The sequence below is a fragment of the Geotrypetes seraphini genome, chromosome 2 (assembly GCF_902459505.1).
Source record: "Geotrypetes seraphini chromosome 2, aGeoSer1.1, whole genome shotgun sequence".
Taxonomy (NCBI): Eukaryota; Metazoa; Chordata; class Amphibia; order Gymnophiona; family Dermophiidae; genus Geotrypetes; species Geotrypetes seraphini.
This window is the reverse complement of record NC_047085.1, coordinates 273,064,515-273,083,640: the sequence shown is the minus strand read 5'-3', so window position 1 is coordinate 273,083,640 and position 19,126 is coordinate 273,064,515. Positions and strand designations below refer to the sequence as shown.

At 45.4% G+C, this 19,126-nt stretch overlaps 1 protein-coding gene across 3 annotated transcripts in view; it reads right to left on the bottom strand.

Annotated features, from left to right (window-relative positions):
• ANKS6 (ankyrin repeat and sterile alpha motif domain containing 6) overlaps positions 1 to 19,126 on the bottom strand; it is a 277,710-nt gene that overhangs the window by 112,383 nt on the left and 146,201 nt on the right. For all 3 annotated transcript variants that reach the window (XM_033929683.1, XM_033929681.1, XM_033929682.1), the window contains exon 9: positions 4,969 to 5,172. In XM_033929683.1, coding sequence (XP_033785574.1) covers positions 4,969 to 5,172 — 204 coding nt within the window. The remainder of the gene's footprint in view (positions 1 to 4,968; positions 5,173 to 19,126) is intronic.

Genomic DNA, 19,126 nt, shown 5'->3' with positions numbered 1-19,126 from the left:
AGAGGATGCTTAGGACAATGGGTCCAGGTGCACAGATCAAGAAGATGGGCTGCTTGAATGGGACAAAGAAGCCAGAGACTAATCCCATCTACCATGCCTGCAAGTATTACACCCTCCTTATCAATTAAATTAACCATTGTTTCAAACAGTTTACAAATTATAAACAGAAAGATACTGGGACATACAATAGTTTCTATACACAGAATAAGATTCCAAGCTATAAAAGCCTCCTCTCTGCAATACACAACAATCTATATCTATCAATCTATCTATCTATCTCTGGGCTCTTGGGTCTTGGCTCTCTTGTTCTTTCTTTCTTTCTCTCTCTCTCTGGCTCTCCCTAGAACTTCAGACTCTCTGTCTCTTTGTCTCTGAACTATGTAAGGCAGGGAAACTGCTTTGCTCTCTGCTTAATTGTAATGCTTCATTGTAATGCTTCAGAATATTGCTTTTCTGTAAGACTATTTCTATAATATATTCTTTATGCAATCACCTCTGGCTGTGCCTCTTTGATTCTACTTCCTGGCGAGTCATCTGTAAGGGAACTGAACCTGGGACCTGGCGTTTGTCAGGGCGCCTCTCACTTAACCCCTACCACCTAATATTGTGGAGGCCACTAGCGAACCTGACATGCATGACTTTACATTTCTCTACATTGAAGCTCATCTGCCATTTATTTGCCCACTCACTCAGTTTGTTCAGGTCCCTTTGAAGTTCTTTACATTCCTCAACAGATCTAACCGTACCGGAGAATTTTATGTCATCTGCAAATTTTATAACTTCGCACTTCATCCCTGTTTCCAGGTGATTAATGAATATATTGAACAGCAGTGGTTCCAGCACTGACCCAGTACTGAGAGTTGAGTCGGTTCAGCGCATGGCCACTAGGATGATCTTGGGGCTTAAGGATTTCTCATACGAGGACAGGCTGCACAGATTGCGGCTATACTCTCTCGAAGAGAGTAGGGAGAGGGGAGACATGATTGAGACATTTAAGTACTGGCCGCATAGAGGTGGAAGACAACATTTTCTCTTTCAAGGGTCCGTCAGCCACAAGAGGACATCCGCTGAGAATCAGGGGCGGGAAATTTCATGGGGATACCAGGAAGTACTTCTTCACAGAAAGAGTGGTAGACCATTGGAACAAACTCCCAGAGCAGGTGATCGCGGCCAGCAGCATACAAGATTTTAAGAATAAATGGGATGCCCACGTCGGCTCTTTACGAGGGCAGTATAGAGGTGATACCACCTGTGAGCGACCCCTTAGGAGTTGTTAGGGGAGGGCAGACTTGATGGGCTATGGCCCTTTTCTGCCGTCATCTTCTATGTTTCTATGACCCTTGCGGGACGCCACTCGTGACTCCTTTCCAGTCAGAATAGTGTCCCTTTACTCCTACCCTCTGTTTCCTGTCCACCAGCCAGTTTCTGATCCATCTGTGTATGTCCCCTTCTACCCCGTGGTTCCACAGTTTCCTTAGTAGGCGCTCGTGAGGTACCTTGTCAAAGGCTTTCTGGAAGTCCAGGTATACTATGTCTATGGGGTCACCTTTGTCCAATTGTTCACTTATCCCCTCAAAGAAGTGCAGTAGGTTCGTTTGGCATGATCTTCCATTACAGAAACCATACTGGCTTGCTCTCATCAGCTTATTTCTTTCTATATGCTCATTAGGGATGAACCAGAATGCCCTCCTTGCGCCATGCCACCATGACAACCACCATAACCTTGGTGAATGTCCACGGAGCCATGGCCAAACCAAAGGGAAGCACACAGAACTGATAATGTAGCCCCAAAGTTGCAAAATGATAATGGGAGGCCCGAATTGGAATGTGCAAGGAGGCCTCCGTCAGAACAAGAGAAGTCAGATACTCCAACTTACGCTCCTCCAGGACCTTCAAGGCTACACCGCCCTCAACAGGTACGATATGCTTCTAAGAAATGGCCTAGATCAGTGGTCCCCAACCCTGTCCTGGAGGACCACCAGGCCAATTGGGTTTTCAGGCTAGCCCTAATGAATATGCATGAGAGAGATTTGCATATAATGGAAGTGACAGGCATGCTAGTCTGCTCCATGCATATTCATTAGGGTTATCCTGAAAACCCAATTGGCCTGGTGGTCCTCCAGGACAGGGTTGGGAACCACTGACCTAGACCACTGTGTCCACCACAGGCGACTTCAGAGTGTCCCTAATCCCTTCAGGAATGGGATACAGGCGAGCCATGGAGCGTGCAAAACGAAAGGGAACTTCTGGCACCTGTCATTGTGCGAGCATAATGTCCCGAATATCCAGATGCATAGGAAAAGAGCGGGAAGTAGAGCAGATCCCCTTAAGCAAGGGGGTCCACCGTACACGGGGGCTCCGACACAGTGTCCTCAAAGTGCAAAACAGAGAAGACCTGAATAATTAACTCATGAAGCTCTTCCCGCTGAACAATGCACACCACAGACGCATCTTCACCAGCAGGGGGTGTTCAAACCCCTCACTGGCGGAATCCGACCCCCCCAAGAGGATCCTGGAAATCTCCCCAAAGGTCCAGGTCCTCATCAATACCATCTTGCTCCTCTGGGCAAAAATCCTCATCCCAAGACACCCTCGGGCACTTGGACGAGAGAGGAGTAGAGGGAGGCAAAACCGCTACTATCTGGGGCTGCACTGGGGAAGACGTCAAGGGCAACCCCCCCCCCCCCCCCCCTGAGTGGACACAGAACCTCCAGCCACCAGCAAATAAGCTTTACAAAGTGGTGACATAAATTCAGGGGGAAAAATCCCCGGCGGCCCCAAGGAACTCCCTGCCCCAGCAGGGGACCCTGCCATACCTTGCCTTTGTATTTCCAGAACAGGGGGGAGGTCACCTGAGGTAATAGAAATGAAGGAGGATGTTCCCGTCGAAATTGGACCTGAAACCGCCAAAATCAGAGCTCCTGCGGCCTGTCGTGTCTGAAAAGCCTGGGACTATCCTGACGCTGAGGCAGAGGAACCGACCAACACGAAAAGGGAATCCCAGCCGCTACAGCAGTAAGGAAATCCTTTGAGAGGTACATGCGGTGTGTTGCCCTGGCCGCCGGCAACCGCTGCTGATGAGACTCCCCCACCGCTCCAGCCTGCACAATGCTTGCACAGGCCAGCCGCAAATACTTCGCATCTGAAGCACAATGAAAAGTGCTCATTGTGCTGAAAAACGTCCTAGCTGTAATAAAAGTGTAGTTAGATGAGCTGTAATAAAAGTGTGGTTAGATGAGAGAAAAAAACCAATACAAATGGCAGTTTTAAAGGGAACTGAGCCCTTCAGACCGGCACCTCTGGATTTTTTTTTTTCACTTAGTCAGAACAGACTCCACAGCTCTCAAATCTGGAGGGCTGACTGACCAACCAGGGGGCCAGGCCGCTAGCTGAGGCACCTCTACAAAAATGTGGGGAGGTGGAGGAAGGTGGGGGGCAAGGACCCAGCACAAGACCTGCCGAATTTAACACCCCCGAGGGTCCCCAAACAGGACTCATCCAAGCTCTATCCAGCACAAAAAGGGAATCCAGGAGTCCAAAACAAAATTCCAACAGTAAGAGGGGAGCCGAATTAGTATTCCTACCTGCTTTAATGGAGACTAAGGAAGACTGGATTGCAAGAGGGGAACTTTGTTCTCAGTCTCCACCTGCTAGTAGCAGTGAGGCATATAACCCATTCGTAAGGACTATACCAGTCTACCAGGCGATACAGAATACTTCTTTACAAATAGTTTAGCTGACACAGAGAAAACAGCATCACGATAGAGGCAGTAAAAACGAGAACAATATCACAATTCAAGAAAACATGGCACAAGCACAAAGGCAGAAAGAAAAAAGAAGACTGCAGTTAATACAGAATACGGCCATAAAATTAATTTATAACGCGAAAAAATACGACCATGTTTCCCCATTACTAAAAGATGCTCACTGGCTACCAATTAGCCATAGGATAACGTTTAAAATAATGCTTCTCATTTTTAAAACTTTAGCAACTAATGAACCACAATTTATTTCTAGATCATTAATCCCTTACAAAACCCAACGCTCACTTCGATCATCTGATCAAAATCTACTGTCCATACCCTCCTTGAAAATTATAGGGACTAGGAGAGCAGACATGTTCACAGTAATGGGATCACAATGGTGGAACGTGCTCCTTCAATATATTGGAATTGAACACGACATTGTAACATTTAAAAAACTTTTAAAAACCTATTTATTTAATGACGCATTTAGCACTTGAAAATTATTTGTTTTAGGGACTCTTCTTAAATTGTGCTTTGGATTTTAAACCCCTTACCTTTTGTTTTTACCTTTTTTACCAAACCCAAGATTGTAACTTTTTAATTCCTTTCCTCCCATCTCAAGTATGTACTTTATGTAATTTTTGGTTAATATGTTAGTTTCTTTGTTTCTTTACCTGGATTATGTACATCGCCTAGCAATTTTAATAGGCGATCCATCAAATGTTTAATAAACTTGAAAAAAACAGAGAGCCTGGGCAGCTGGATGGTCACCCTGGATGTGTCATAAGGTCTTTTCCTTCACATCAAGATTTATTTTTTTACCTTTCTAAGTGACAAGCGATTTTGTCTGCCAAGATATTCTCTGTCAGGTGCGTCTCTAATGGTCATCTCATGAAAAATGATCCCAGTTCCACACTCTGATATAGTTTCTAAAGAAACAGGAGTCTGTACCTTTCTGCTTGTTCATAAAGAACAGTTTCATGCTGGTTTACTATATGAATATATGAAGATGGTTTGTATTTTCCAATTTAAAAATGTATATTAAGATGAGGATGCACCACGTTAGCAACTCTTTATTGTGCATAAAATAATGCATTATAAAACTTTTGTTGAAAATTTAGCGAAGAGAAAGTTATAAAGAAGGTTTTGAGCCTGAAGCAAATTAGCTGAAACAGGTAGTTTTAGCATATGTTCCATAGTAATGCCAGGTATGAGCACTTACAATGTCAGAATTTCCACTGCTGTTTAAGCAGGGTTTCACAGGTCCCTGTCGAATTGCTGATCTTCTTTGCTCCACCTTGCCACCTCTGTTGATTTGGGAGCAGTCAGAATTCCATAGTTCAAAGTTTGATGGAGGCAAGAAAGGGGGGATTACAGCTTTCAGTTTATCCCTTGGAAGCTTGGTAAATGGCGCACCATTCCTCAGCTGTGAAAATAAAAAGATGTGACAAAACAATCACTAAGTAGTAAAAGCAGGTCTTTGAACTTGCAGCTAACCAAGTAAATAAAATCTGGTTGAATAAAACCCAATATGGGCGGAGCCTTAGGTGCCTGGGTCAATCAGGCTTAGGCTCCTTCCAGGGCATCCCAGAGTGAATCGGGAAGGGAAATGTCTGCCATTTTGATGAAGAAAAAGAAAATCTCCCAAGCCCCAAGAAGGAAACTGTGATCAGGGGGAGGGACCGCCCACAGAGACAATCAAAGTAGAACAAACTACTTCACTTAAACAATGTTCCTTTGGCTTTATTAAGTTGAACTTGGACACTTGCATTTTCGCCCCCCTGGTTCAGGGGAAGAGACTGCCTACAGTGTATGATTTTGATTTTTGCACTCACAGCACTTTTGTGTTATTTAGCACTAAATTCACAGAGAGCCCGAGGATGTTTCACATTTGACACCTTTCTGGGTGCAAACCAGTGACAGCCGTGTCCTCCGGAATTCAGAGGTTGGTTGTGCGACTGAGGGCTCTCTATAAATTATTTCTATAGTCATTGCATAACATTGTTTAAGTGAAGTAGTTTGTTCTACTTTGATTGTCTCTGTGGGCGGTCCCTCCCCCTGATCACAGTTTCCTTCTTGGGGCTTGGGAGATTTTCTTTTTCTTAGTCCTTTCAGCTCCCATTTTTCGGGTTTTCCTTAGATGCCATTTTGATGAGGCAGGCCTGCCAGCAGGAGAGAGTGGGCATCCCTCCTGATGATTTTTCATCAAAGGTACAAGAGGGGTGTAGAAAGGTGTGTGGGGATGTTGGACTTGGCGGGAGGAGTCTCTCTTTGGAGGGGTACTGGAGGGAAATTGGTTGTGGGGGAGAAAGGACTAAACGAAGCAGGGGTATCCCCAATCAGCTGAGTTGGCAGGATTCCCCAAAGCTGCGGTTTTGGGAAGTCCTGCTGGCTCAGCTGATCAGAAATTCCTCTGCCTCACAGATGATCCCCTGGCAAAGGAAGCCGCCAGAAATGTAGGCCAGGGTTTTCCAAGCTTACATTTCTGGCACCTATCTTTGTGTGAATCATGCTTACATAGGCCCCCTTAGGCCACTTCCAGCAGCCTAAAGCGCCTACATAGGCGCAATTTTGGCACCTTTTAGTTAGGCACTGGTTGACACTTCAACCTTACCGTTTTTTGCCCTTTCTAATGGTGTTCTTCATTTAACTTAGGTATTGGAAGGAGTGGACGCCTATCGTCACCTACAGTCATGTAAAAAAAATTAGGACACCCCATGAAATATTCAGTTCTTTCTAAAGAAATGTTCACATATCGATCTCAAATCTTTTTATTTATCTCTGGAAAAGAAAGTGATGTAATTGCAAGTAAACAGCAAAAGTTTTCCTTGATTTACTCATGAAACAAAAGAGATCCGCAAAAATGTGTATTCTAACTGAGGAATAAATTAGGACACCCTACACCCTAATAGATATTGTTACCCCCTTTGGCTGAAATAACTGCTGTGAAACACTTCTTGTAGCATCTACCAGTCTCTGACATTGGTCTGAGGAAAGTTTGGCCCACTCCTATATTTGAGGGGTTTCTTGCATGTACAGCCCGTTTCAAATCACCCCACAGCATCTCAATGGGATTAAGATAAGGGCTTTGACTTGGCCACTCCAGGACTCTCCATTTCTTAGTTTTCAGCCAGTCATTGATGGATTTACTTGTATGTTTTGGGTCATTGTCGTGTTGCAGAGTCCAGTTTCAAGTTTTATTATTTTTAATATACCGACCATTGACAAGTATCTAGCCAGTTTACAATGCTAAAATAAAATAAAAGATTAAAATAATACTTATAGGAAGGGGGAGAGTGAACATTAAAATACATTTTACGAAGACAAACATGAATGTGGGGGTTAAAGAGAAAAAGGGGGGGTTGAAAGTTACATCGTTTAAAAAAAAAAATTAAGAGTTGAAAAGAAAAGGGAGGGGGTGGGGATGTAACATTAGGGATGGTGTCGCTTCTTAAAAGCGGTTGGCAAATTTTTGACAATGAGAAGTTTAGAAGCTGTGGAATGCATCTTGAAATAAGAACGTTTTTAGTTTAGTCTTGAATTTGTCAAGAAAATTTTTCTGGCGGAGATGAGATGGCAAGGAATTCCACAAAGTTGGAGCAACTACGGAGAAGTTAGTTTTCCTAGTGTAGTAGAATTCTTTGATAGAGGGAACAGACAATAAATTCTGATCTGCTGATCTGAGAGTCCGGGAAGGGCAGAGAGGGATGATAAGTTTATCCAGGAAGGGTGGAAGACGCGAGAGTTTGATTTTAAAGACTAGCATTAGTATTTTGTAAGTGATATGGTGTGTGACAGGTAGCCAGTGGGCTTCTTTCAGATCATGATCATGATCATATTTCCCTTTCTAATGAATAAGTTTTATTGCCCTATTTTGAATGAGCTGTAAACGCCATAGTTCTTTTTGAGGAATTCCATTATATAGAGAATTAAAGTAATCTAGATGAGAGATGACCAATGAATGAACAAGAGTTGTGATAGCTTTAGTTTCGAGGATAGAAGTTAGAGAACGGATAAGCCGAAGTTTATAGAAGCAGGTTTTTACAATGGAACTGATCTGGTCATGAAAAGTTAAATCTTTGTCTATGATTACCCCAAGAAGTTTTATTTATGATTCCATTTTTATTGGACAAGATTTAATGAAGATTTTTCCTTTTATTATTTCTTTGTCCTTAATCGGAAAAAGAATACCACAAGATTTATCGATATTAAGGGAGAATTTATTTTTGTGGAGCCAGTGACTGATTTTGTCCAGTTTGGTGTTAATTTCTTGTATTTCGTATATTTTTGAGGGATCAACAGGGTGAAGTAGTTGAATGTTATCCGCATATGCGAAAACAGTAAAGCCAATAGACTGGGCTAGGGTGAGAAGTGGAGCAATAAAAATATTAAATAGTAAAGGAGAAAGAATAGAGCCTTGTGGGACGCCGTAAGTTTGAGCTATAGGTGGCGAGGTTTCCTCTTTCGAGTGAACTTTGAAGTTACGTTCATTGAAGTAAGAGATGAGCCATAAGAGAGCGGAACCTGTGATGCTGCAGTTCCTAAGGCGATCAATGAGGAGATAGTGTTCAACAGTATCGAAGGCAGCGGACAAGTCAAGAGAGATAAAAAGAACAGATTTTCGGAGATCTAGAAAGTAGTGTATAGTAGTGATGAGACCTAGTAATGATAATTCTGTGAAGTAATTAGAACGAAAGCCAGTTTGATGGGGATGGAGCGCATTGGATTTGTCAATAAAGTCTATGAGCTGGTTGTGAATGATTTTTTCCATAAGTTTGGAAATGAGAGGGAGATTGGCAATGGGGCAGAAATTTCCTGGTGATGTAGTATCTAGATTTTGGTTTTTTAGCTTCGGAAAGACCAGTGCAGATTTCCAGGCTTTAGGAACAAGATTAGCGGTGAGACTTTTAGATACCATCTCAAATATAAATGGGCCAAAAATAGGAAATAATTTTTTGAGAATTAAAGGGGGGATACTTTCTATTGGATTATTAGGAGCATTTATTGATTAGAAGACTTTGAAAAGGTTTGCTAAAGATGGGGATTTAAAGTTAGAAAAAATACTGAAGGATAGTAGATTTGTCTGGTCAAAGGGATCTAAGGGTAGTGTAGGAGTGGATTGTCCTAAGTTTGACCTTATTTCCTTCATTTTCAAAGAAATTTACAAGTTCTGAAGCAGATGGTTGTTTAGATAAGGGAGGAGGTTTCTTATTGGAATAAGGAGATAGGGATCGAACTATACTAAAGAGTGCTGAAGAGTTGTGAGCTGTGGTTATGAATTTTGAATAGTATTCTTTTTTAGCTTGTTGTATTGCGGATTTGTATTGAGTGGCCATTTCTTTGTATTGAAGGAGGGAGTTGTTTGACCGGATTTGTTGCCATTTGTGTTCAGTGGAGCGGAGTTGTCAGTGGAGGAGGATAAATTTTTAATTGTACCAAGGTTTCTTTTTAGGTTGTAATTTGGATGTTTTTTCCTGGGGGGGGGGGGGCAGAAGGTCCATGAGAGACTGAGTTGTAATATTCCAGAGTGAAGACTGTTCTTCTATTGTAAGATTTGTGAAGTCTTGTAGATTCAAGTTGAAAGAATCTTGGATAGCGGAGGATGTGATCATATTGATATTTCTAGAAATATAAGTACTCTGTGAAGTAATAGAAGGTTGGGTAAGAGAGTTTATTTGGAGATTGATAAGAACGTGATCTTACCAAGGGAGAGGGTAAGTTTGAAAGTTTTGGAAGATATGGCTAATTGCTATTGGACCAAGTATCATGTCGATAGTATGTCCTGCTGAATGAGTAGGCGAGGAAAGTAGTGGAATCAGGGAGAGATCTGAAATTAGAGTTAGACGTTCTACTGTGTTAGGATGATTGAAGTGTATATTAAAGTCTCAGAGAATTATAGGATTAGGGTGGGAAATACGAAAGTCCATGATTGTAGACATGAGGGCAGTTAAGGAAGGTTTTGTAATTGGAGGGGGGAGATAGATAAGAAGGAAGTTAAGGGGTTGGAGATTTTTTATAGAGAATTGTAGAGTTTCAACCTGATGATTGCTATATGATATGGAAAGGTCAGATTGGAGGGGAATAGTAGAATAATAGATCACAGCTAGGCCTCATCCTTTTTTATTTTTCCAGCATTGAAATTTTGCTTTATAACTATTAGGGCAGGCTTGGTTGATATAACCCTCTTCACCTTGAGTTAGCCGGATCTCGGTTAAGCAGAGGATATGTAAATTGTGTTGAAGAATTAAATCGTGAATTAGATGGTGTTTGTTTTTAATGGAACGTACATTTAAGAGACCTAAATTAGGTTTAATAAGTTGATATGGTGATAAAATGTTGATTGTAACAGCTGGGGTAAGGGGGATGGTGGTAAGACACCTAGGCCGATTTTCTGGGAATATTCGAGGGGGGTGGGGTCAGTGGCCCCAGATAACTGGGATAGAGGCCACTGGATTGATGTCGTCATTAGAGGAGGAAAAGGGTATGTGGGTGGGAGAGCAAAGGAAAACCTGTTAGCAAAAGAAAAGTAGAGAGAGGAATATTGTGTTACCGGTTGAATTGTTAGAAGCAATGTTGGGGGAGTTTGGGAATAAAAGTGTAAGAAGACGCTGCATGAAGGAGCGCATAAAGGAGAAGGACCTGCTCCTTGAGTGTGTTCCTTTGGTGCGCGCCAAAGGCACGTGCCTTTGCGGCATGCGCCACAAAGAAGGTGATTTTGAAGGGAGGCTACCGATGTAAATTTGTGGGTGTTGGCGTCGGCTTTAATTTTGAAAGTTTGTTTTGGCAGTTACATTTTTCCTGTTTGATTAGAGCATTTAGGAGACTAGAGAGGACTGGGGAGAATTCACCTGTCATCTCTTGTGAGAGAATGTGGCAGCATTTTGACTAGTGCTAGATAAAGAGGTGAATTCACCGATTATCCCTCCTGTAGCTCTCTTGAATTGAAGGTCAGTGCTTGATGATTTTTGATGCAGCTGAGGAAAATGCCATAAAGAAACAAGTTTGGGTCTTTTGAAGCTCTACAGTTTTCTGCTATTATTTGGACTGTTTTGAGAGATTTGTTTCTTGTTTTCCTTCTGTGAAGAGGCCGATAGTGAAACTGAGTATGTGTTGAAGCCTCACTGCTAAGAAAGGGAAACTTTAATGCCTTAGAATATGCAGCCTGGAGGCCCTGCTAGGCCGAGTTCTGGGCCTATTTTTTGAAAAGCCATTCTGCACGCATTTTTGTTGAAAGGATTTGGAGCATATTTTGTTTCCAAGAACCACAGTATGGAATAAATAACTTTTCTTTTCCCGATACTTACCATTGCATACTGTGTGATTTATACAAAACTGGAAAAATTTCACCTAAGCAGGCTCTTCTTCCATCTTGGGGAAGCATATAGTGAGTGCTGGTCCCTGCCGCTGAGCAAGGGATGGCCACGCTACACCATATTTAATGTGTGTTCCACCCACCAAAAGCATAGCCTAGCTACTAGACCACCAGAGAGCAGCATGAACTGCTCCGTACGGATCTGGTGGAGGTGGGCACACGGGTGGAAGTAGTGGAGACGCGCCTGGATACGTGTGAGGAGAGTATGTCAGGTGTGCAACGGACCTTAGAGAGTGTGGCTGCTGATCATCAATCCTTGCTTGATAAAGTGGAAGACTTGGAGAATCGTACCCGGCGCAATAATTTGAGGGTAAGGGGGCTCCCTGAGCTGCCGGAGTATAAGGATGTCCGCTCCACAACTCTGAAACTGCTCCGCTGGCTGCTTCAGAACGAGGCGTTGGAACCGGGGATAGAGCAAGCGCATAGGGCCTTGGGCCCGCGTGTTACGGACCAACCTAAGGACATTGTGCTATGCCTTCAAAGCTTTGTGATTAAAGAGCAGATCCTTAGGAGAGCCCGGGAGATGGGCACGGTGACCTGGGAAGGACATCGGCTAGAATTCTACCAGGACCTCACAGCCAGCACCTTGCAAAAGCGTCGTGCCTTCCGAGAGGTGACCAAGGCTCTACAGCGCAGCAATTTGCGGTATCGCTGGACCTTCCCCTTTGGAGTGGTGATCACCATTAATGGAATCCATACTAAGGTTTCTTCAGTGCGTGATGCTCGTTCCCTGCTGCAGAAGGAGGGGATTGAAATTCCAGATGACTCCGGCCCGGTGCCTGGGGGTGCCTCCGGTGGGGGTCGAGGTCCAGCCCCTTTTCGATGGCAGAGAGTGGAGCGAGGATCCCGAGGTGGTCGTGGAGGCCGTAGTGGGGGTCCCCCACCCTCGGGGGCTGCGTCTTCTTCCACCGGCCCTTCCTGAAGGATAGCGGGCTGTGACTACTGGCTTTGGACTGGGTTTCTTGGTTGGTTTTGGACCCTCTTTTCCTTTGTGGGGACTTTTTGGTCCTGATCCCCTGTTCTGGGTGGTCTCTGAACCTTACTCAGGGTATTGAGTGGGGCTGTTTCTCCCTGAGTTTTTGCCGGGTATGGGTATGTTATGTTGTGGTTGCTTTTGGGGAGAGCATGGTGGTTGGGGAACAGGGGGTTTTGGGGGAGGTGGTTATCTGGTTGGGGAGATGTGGCTTTTGGGCTGTGATGTATGTTCTTGGGGAAGGTTGGGGGGGTGGAAGTGGTTGGTTGTGTTACGGGCACTGGGGACTGTTTACTTCCTTGTATGTCAGTGAGAGGTTTCGAGGATCTCACTGTGGGGGTGGGGGGAGTGGGGTGGGTGAGGGTGGGGGGAGAGGGGGCAGATCCTTTTTGCGGTTGTATTTTGCTGCTGTTTTTTCATTTGGTTTATGGCAGGGTTCAAATTAGTCTCTTATAATGTCAGGGGTCTCAACTCACCTTATAAGCGACGGGCCTTTTATAGGGAGTTACTTCGTCTGCGCTCTGGGGTTTGTTTTGTCCAGGAAACCCATTTGTTAGGTGTCCATGAACATCTTGTCAAAGATTCTAGATTTCCGCAAGCCTTTTGGGCCTCCCGGGTGGGTAGTACTAAGAAGGGAGGGGTGGGTATCCTTATTGGCAAAGGGGTCAGTTGCGAGGTCAGAAGGGTGGTCAGGGACCCGCAGGGCCGGTATCTCATGCTTGAGGCCCTCATAGAGGGGTGTTTGTACACTTTAGTAAATGTTTATGCCCCCAAAAGAGGGTCAGGGTATCTTCTTTCGGGAGTTGGTGTCTAAGATTCTCCATTTCAAAGGGGGCTCCTTGATACTGGGTGGGGATTTCAATCTCACCGTTACCCCTCATCTGGACAACTCAGGAAGTGCTGGTTGTTATGGACGACGGGATCGCCAGTTGTTGAGGGAGGCCCTTCGGGCCTTGAATGTGGTTGATGGATGGCATTGGTTGCATCCGTCGACTAGGGACTTCACCTATTTCTCTAGGATGCACGCCTCCTACTCTAGGATTGATTATATCTTGGTGGAGCGTGGGCTGCTCTGCCGGGTGGACCAGGTGGGGATTGAGCCTGTCACTTGGTTGGACCATGCACCTGTCTGGGTATGGATTGCTGGTGAGGGGGGTGGCTCAGGACGGAAGTTTTGGCGCTTTAATGATAGTTTGTTGGATGATCCTGAGGTGGTTGTTCAGATCGAGGGGTGGTTGCGGGAATATCTGGATCTGAACTTGGAGTGTGGGGCTTCGCTGGAGGCTGTTTGGGAAGGGTTGAAAGCCTCACTTCGGGGTAGATTGATGGCATTAGCTTCCGCTCGACAGCGTAAACGTAGGGAGGCGACTGCTGAGGATAGGCCATCTGGAGGGGATGCATAAACGGCAACCGTGGGATGTGGGGTTGGGCAGGCAGTTACAACAGGCCAGGCGGGATCTGCAGGAGCTGGAGTTGGAACGTTTGCGCCTCAATCTGCAACTTTTGCAACAAAAGTTTTTTGAATTTTCTAATAAGGCTAGCAGACTGGTGGCTCACCGATTGAAAGTACGCCAAACTCGTAATCAGATTCTTTCGATTAGAGCGGCTTCTGAGGAGCTCCTGCGGAAGGAGGATGATATTCGAGCACGCTTTGTGGAGTTTTATTCTCGCCTCTACTCTCCAGAGGAGGAAGCGTCCTCCCAGGACCGGGAGGCCTATGTGACCTGGGCGTCGATGCCTAGGATTGCCGAGGGGGATGCTGGGCGACTTGATCGCCCGCTTACGTTGATTGAGGCTCGCGGGGCCTTGCGTTCTATGAAAGCAGGAAAATCGCCTGGTCTGGATGGTTTTACGGTCCGGTATTATAAAAGGTTTCAGGATTTGTTGCTGCTTCCCCTCTTACGATTTCTTAACTCATTGGGCGGTGATAGTGTGTTACCCTATTTCATGCGCTTGGCAGGGGTCACGGTGTTAGCTAAAGCAGGGAAGGATCCTTCGCAATGTGCCTCCTATCGTCCGATATCTTTATTGGGAGTGGATACTAAAATCTTTACGCGGATTTTGGCGGATCGCCTGATGAGTTGGGTTCCCCATTTGATTCATCCGGATCAATCGGGCTTTGTGGTTGGTCGACAGGTGGGCGATAATGTACGGCGGGTCTATAACCTGTTGGAAAAGGCTCGGGGTATGGCAGGGGAGGCAGTCTTTTTGTCTATAGATGCCGATAAGCCTTCGATAGGGTCTCCTGGCCGTTTTTGTTTAGGGTCTTGGAGTCTATTGGTTTGGGATCACGGATGCGGGAATGGATCCGTGTTCTGTACACTTGTCCGCTTAGCTGTATTAAGGTCAATGGGGGCTATTCGGATACTTTCACTCTGGCTCGGGGTACGCGGCAGGGCTGCCCCCTTTCCCCGCTCCTGTTTGCTTTGACTGTGGAACCTTTAGCTCAACGGATTCGGGCCAATGGAGACGTTAGGGGGATATCGTTACCGGGGGGGGGGGGGGACTATAAGCTGACCCTCTTTGCTGATGATCTCCTCTTTACGGTTGAGGATCCCAAACTCTCCCTGGCTACCATTTTGCGGGAGTTGGGGTTCAAACCCACGCTGCTCCTTGTGACCTTGGGCAATTCACTTGATCCCCCATTGCCCCAGGTACATTAGATAGATTGTGAGCCCACCAGGACAGACAGGGAAAAATGCTTGAGTGCCTGAATAAACTCATGTAAACCGTTCTGAGCTCTCCTGGGAGAACGGTATAGAAAATTGAATAAATAAAAAAATAAAATAAAAAAATTTTGAGGTGGTGTCGGGCTTTCATGTTAATGCGGGGAAATCTGAGCTGCTTAATGTTAATTTGTCTCCTGATCGGGTGGATTCTCTGCGGCGGTGTTTTCCGTTTCGGTGGGTTACTAATTCCTTGCGCTATCTTGGGGTTTATTTTGGCCCGCCGGCTACTAGTTTCTATGATCTTAATTATCCCCCGCTTTTTTGTCGCATTCGACTGGATTTGGATAGCTGGCGGGATCAGTACTTCTCCTGGTTAGGCAGGGTGGAGATTGTGAAAATGATGATCTTACCCCGTCTTTTATTCTTGTTTCAGGTCCTACTCCTTTGGGTGAGTAGACTGCCGTTGGAGGGGATACAACGGCATATTTTCTATTTTATCTGGGCGGGACGCCGGTCGAGGGTGAGTAGGAAAGTTCTCTATTTGGGGCGGACTGCGGGGGGGGTCTGGCGGTTCCTAATGTGTTGAAGTACTACCAGGCCGCACAGTTGCGCGCCCTTTTGGAGTGGCAGACGCAGGATCCGAAACCGTGGGTTGTGATTGAACAGGACTTGACGGAGTCCCTTTGTTACATCGTCCCTGGCTGCCTGGGAGAGTGCGGACCGGGGGAGATCCGTCCTCGGTGGTCACCACTTTGCGGATCTGGACTACGGTCCGGAGGGGCTTGCTGTCGGGTAGGCGTTATTCTTGATACACCCTGTTGTGGCATTATCCTGAATTTGAACCTGGGAGCGGGGCAGGGGGGTTTGGGGGTTGGGAGCGCCGGGGACTGGTTTCTGTGGGTCAATTGTGGGATCCGGTCTTGAGGCGTATACGGCCCTTTGCGGAACTCCAGCACCGATATGATTTACCTCCTCGAGATCTTTTCTATTATTTGCAGGCGCTCCATTATCTTCAGACGTCCGGAGTGGTGGGGGATCTCCGTGGTAGTCGGACGCCTTTTGAATTATTGCTGGGCCCAGTCCTCCGGAAGGGTACTTTGTCGGCTTTGTATCGCTGCCTTAATGTTTGGGGGAATGCGCCCCTGCCTTATATGACAGCTTGGGAGAGGGATTGGGGGTCTGTTATTCCTTTGGAGACTTGGGAGGATATATGGAGAGAGGTGTCTTCTGCGGGTATTGCAGCTTTTCTGGTTGAAAACGGTTATAAGGTTCTTTTTAGGTGGTACTACACCCCTCAGACTTTGGCTAGGTGGCGAGGGGATGTGAGAGGTCTCTGTTGGCGAGGCTGTGGGGAGGTGGGAAATTATCTTCACATGTGGTGGGATTGTAGAGGGGTGAGAGATTTTTGGGTTGAGGTCTTCCACCATGTTTCTCAGATCCTTGGCAGGCCGATCCAGGTAGACTGGAGACATGCTCTCTTATTTTGGCACCAATTGGATCTAGATAGGGGAGCTGTCCTGTTTTGCAAGTTGGCGTTTACTGCTGCCAGATTGGTCTTAGCCTCCTCTTGGAATCAAGTCCAGCCCCTCACATGGCACATGGTGGAGCGGCACCTGTTGAACTGGCAGCTTCTTTACCAACTTACTGCTTTGCAACATGGTAAACGACATGGATATGCATCTATCTGGCACCGCTTCAGGGCGTCTGCTTTGTAGGGCTCCCTGGTGGGGTTTCAGCTAGGTCCTGGGTCCGAGCTCGGATGGGTTGTGGCCCTTATTGATGTTGGTTTGCAGGGTGTAGCTCTGCTGTTTTCTATTTTGAACTTGCTGACCTTTTCTTTTAGTCTGAGGTATGGGCTGTGGGATCTGTTGATAGGGGAGGGGGAGTGGGGGGTTGTTTCTGCTGATGTGCGCAGCGCACAAGTTTCTCGTCACAGCGCACACACGCGTCGCAAAGGTAAGGGGAGGCTGGGGGAGGAATCGGACGTCGGGGTGGGGGTGCGAGGGTTCACGGTCCTCTGTTCTCCCTAGAGTGCGGCTCGTCTAGAGCAGTGGTGCCCAACCTGCTTCCCTTCCCTTCTCACTGCTGCCATCGGGGATCAGGCCAACACCGTGTCTTTGATCTCCCTGCTTCTCTTCCCTGCTGGGCTGACCAACTCTCGTGGCGGCCCGACGTCAATTCTGACGTCAAGAGGACGTTCTGGCTAGCCAATCGCTGCCTGGCTGCCCGGAACGTCCTTTCCGACGTTAGAATTGACGTCGGGCGGCGAGAGTTGATAGGCCCTGTGCAGAAGAGAAGCAGGGAGATTTCGGCCTGTTCCCGATTGCGGCAGCAGCAGCCTATTCCGCGGCGGTGGTGGCATGGGGGAGGTAGGAAGGAAGAAAGAAAGAAAGAAGGTGGGGTGGGGGGGACAGGGAGCCAGAAAAAAAAGCAAAAAATGGGGCACGGAAGAAGGAAGGAAGAAAGAAAGAAGGGGGGGGGACAGGGAACCAGAAACAAAGCAAAAAAATGGGGCATAGAATCAGAGAAAGACAGACAGAGAAAGAAAGAAAAAGTTGGGGGAGGGAATGAGGTCTGGAGGAGAGGAAGCATACAGGAGGCTGAAAGAAGGGAAGAAATATTGGATGCACAGTCAGAAGAATAAAGTGCAACCAGATGAAATTACCAAACAAAGGTAGGAAAATGATTTTATTTTTAATTTAGTGATCAAAATGTGTCTGAATTTATATATGCTGTCTATATTTTGCACTATGGCCCCCTTTTACTAAATTGCAATAGTGTTTTTTAGCGCAGGGAGCCTATGAGCGTCGAGAGCAGCGCTGGGCATTTAGCACAGTTCCCTGCGCTAAAAACTGCTATTGTGGTTTAATAAAAAGGATGGGGGGTATATTTGTCTATTTTTGTATGGTTGTTACTGAGGTGACAATGCATAGAGTCATCTGCCTTGACTTCTTTGAAAAAAACCCAGAATAGGAATGATAATTAACATTTTCTCAGCATATAGTGTGCTTTGTGTTTTTTAATTTTATTTTTGGTAGATCATTTTGACTTGGTCATTTTAAAGTAGCTCGCAAGCCCAAAAAGTTTGGGCATCTCTGAGCTAGAGCGTTGAAACTGTGTATTTCTATTTTATCCCCCCTTTTACAAAACTGTGGAGCGTTTTTTAGCGCCAGCCGTGGTGGTAGCAGCTCTGATGCTCAGAATTCTATGAGCGTCAGGGCTGTTACCACCGTGGCTAAAATCCACAGTACAGTTTTGTAAAAGGGGGAGGGGTTAGTTTGTGATGACATATTCCATACTAGGCGAAGGTGTTTTCTGTGTTCTGTGTGTTTGAAAGACATGGTTTTCATTAGCAGTTCCAATACTCTGGATCCTTTCACTATTTTGGTTGTATACAAATGATTGTAGATATGGATTTTTTCTACACCAAATGTTTTTACTCTGATTCTATGTGTTTGAACTGCTTTCTGTATATTTCTCATAATATTCAATAAAATTATTGAACTAAAAAAAAAAAAGACATGGTTTTCTGTTAGGATTGACAATGTAGGATTGATCTGTGCTGGTCTGGCTTGTTTAGTTTTACAATGGGTGTATTGATGTACTGCTCACTGCAATATGTAAGATGCTGCCTTTTCCTAGGTACTCATGTGTGACGTGTGGTTTGTTACTAAAAATCATGTTTTTCTTACAGATGGGGGGGGGGGTGCCAAAAAATGATGGGCCCCGGATGTTACATATGCTAGGTACGCCACTGTATGTAAAGATACCAGAAAGCTGGCGTAGCAAAAACTTCTAAGTTTTGAGTATTTAACCCTCCCACAATCTCATGGGCACTCGTTTCAAGTTTATTGAGATTTTGATTTAAACGCAATATCAAATATTTTCAATGCGTATAACAAAAATAAATTTGGGGAAATAAATAAAACCATTTGAACAATAAACATACAAACATATCCATAGATGATTAAAATTACATAAGTAGTACAAGGATAAACTACATTTGTTTAAAAATGCATCCTCCGCACCTGCTCATAAATTTGTGGAGTATGTAACTTGTCGCTCATGCATATTTTTTTTTGCACACACCTCATCAAACCTTAGAGGGAACATTGATTGGGAGTATTTTTTGATATGTTGTATACGTTATTGCTGGCATTTGTTGTTTGCCTCTTTCCTTCATAACTCTAATAAAGCTTTTATTAAAAAAAAAGAAAGGGAATCTCTGTGGCAAGAGAAATCCCCCGAAGTCTCTGATGCTGGCTCCAGGTGCCTTGATGCCTCCAGGACCCGCAAGCAGTATTTACAAGCACCCGAAGTGTCCATTCCTCAATAACAGCATGTTGGGCATTTCTTAAGACAGTCT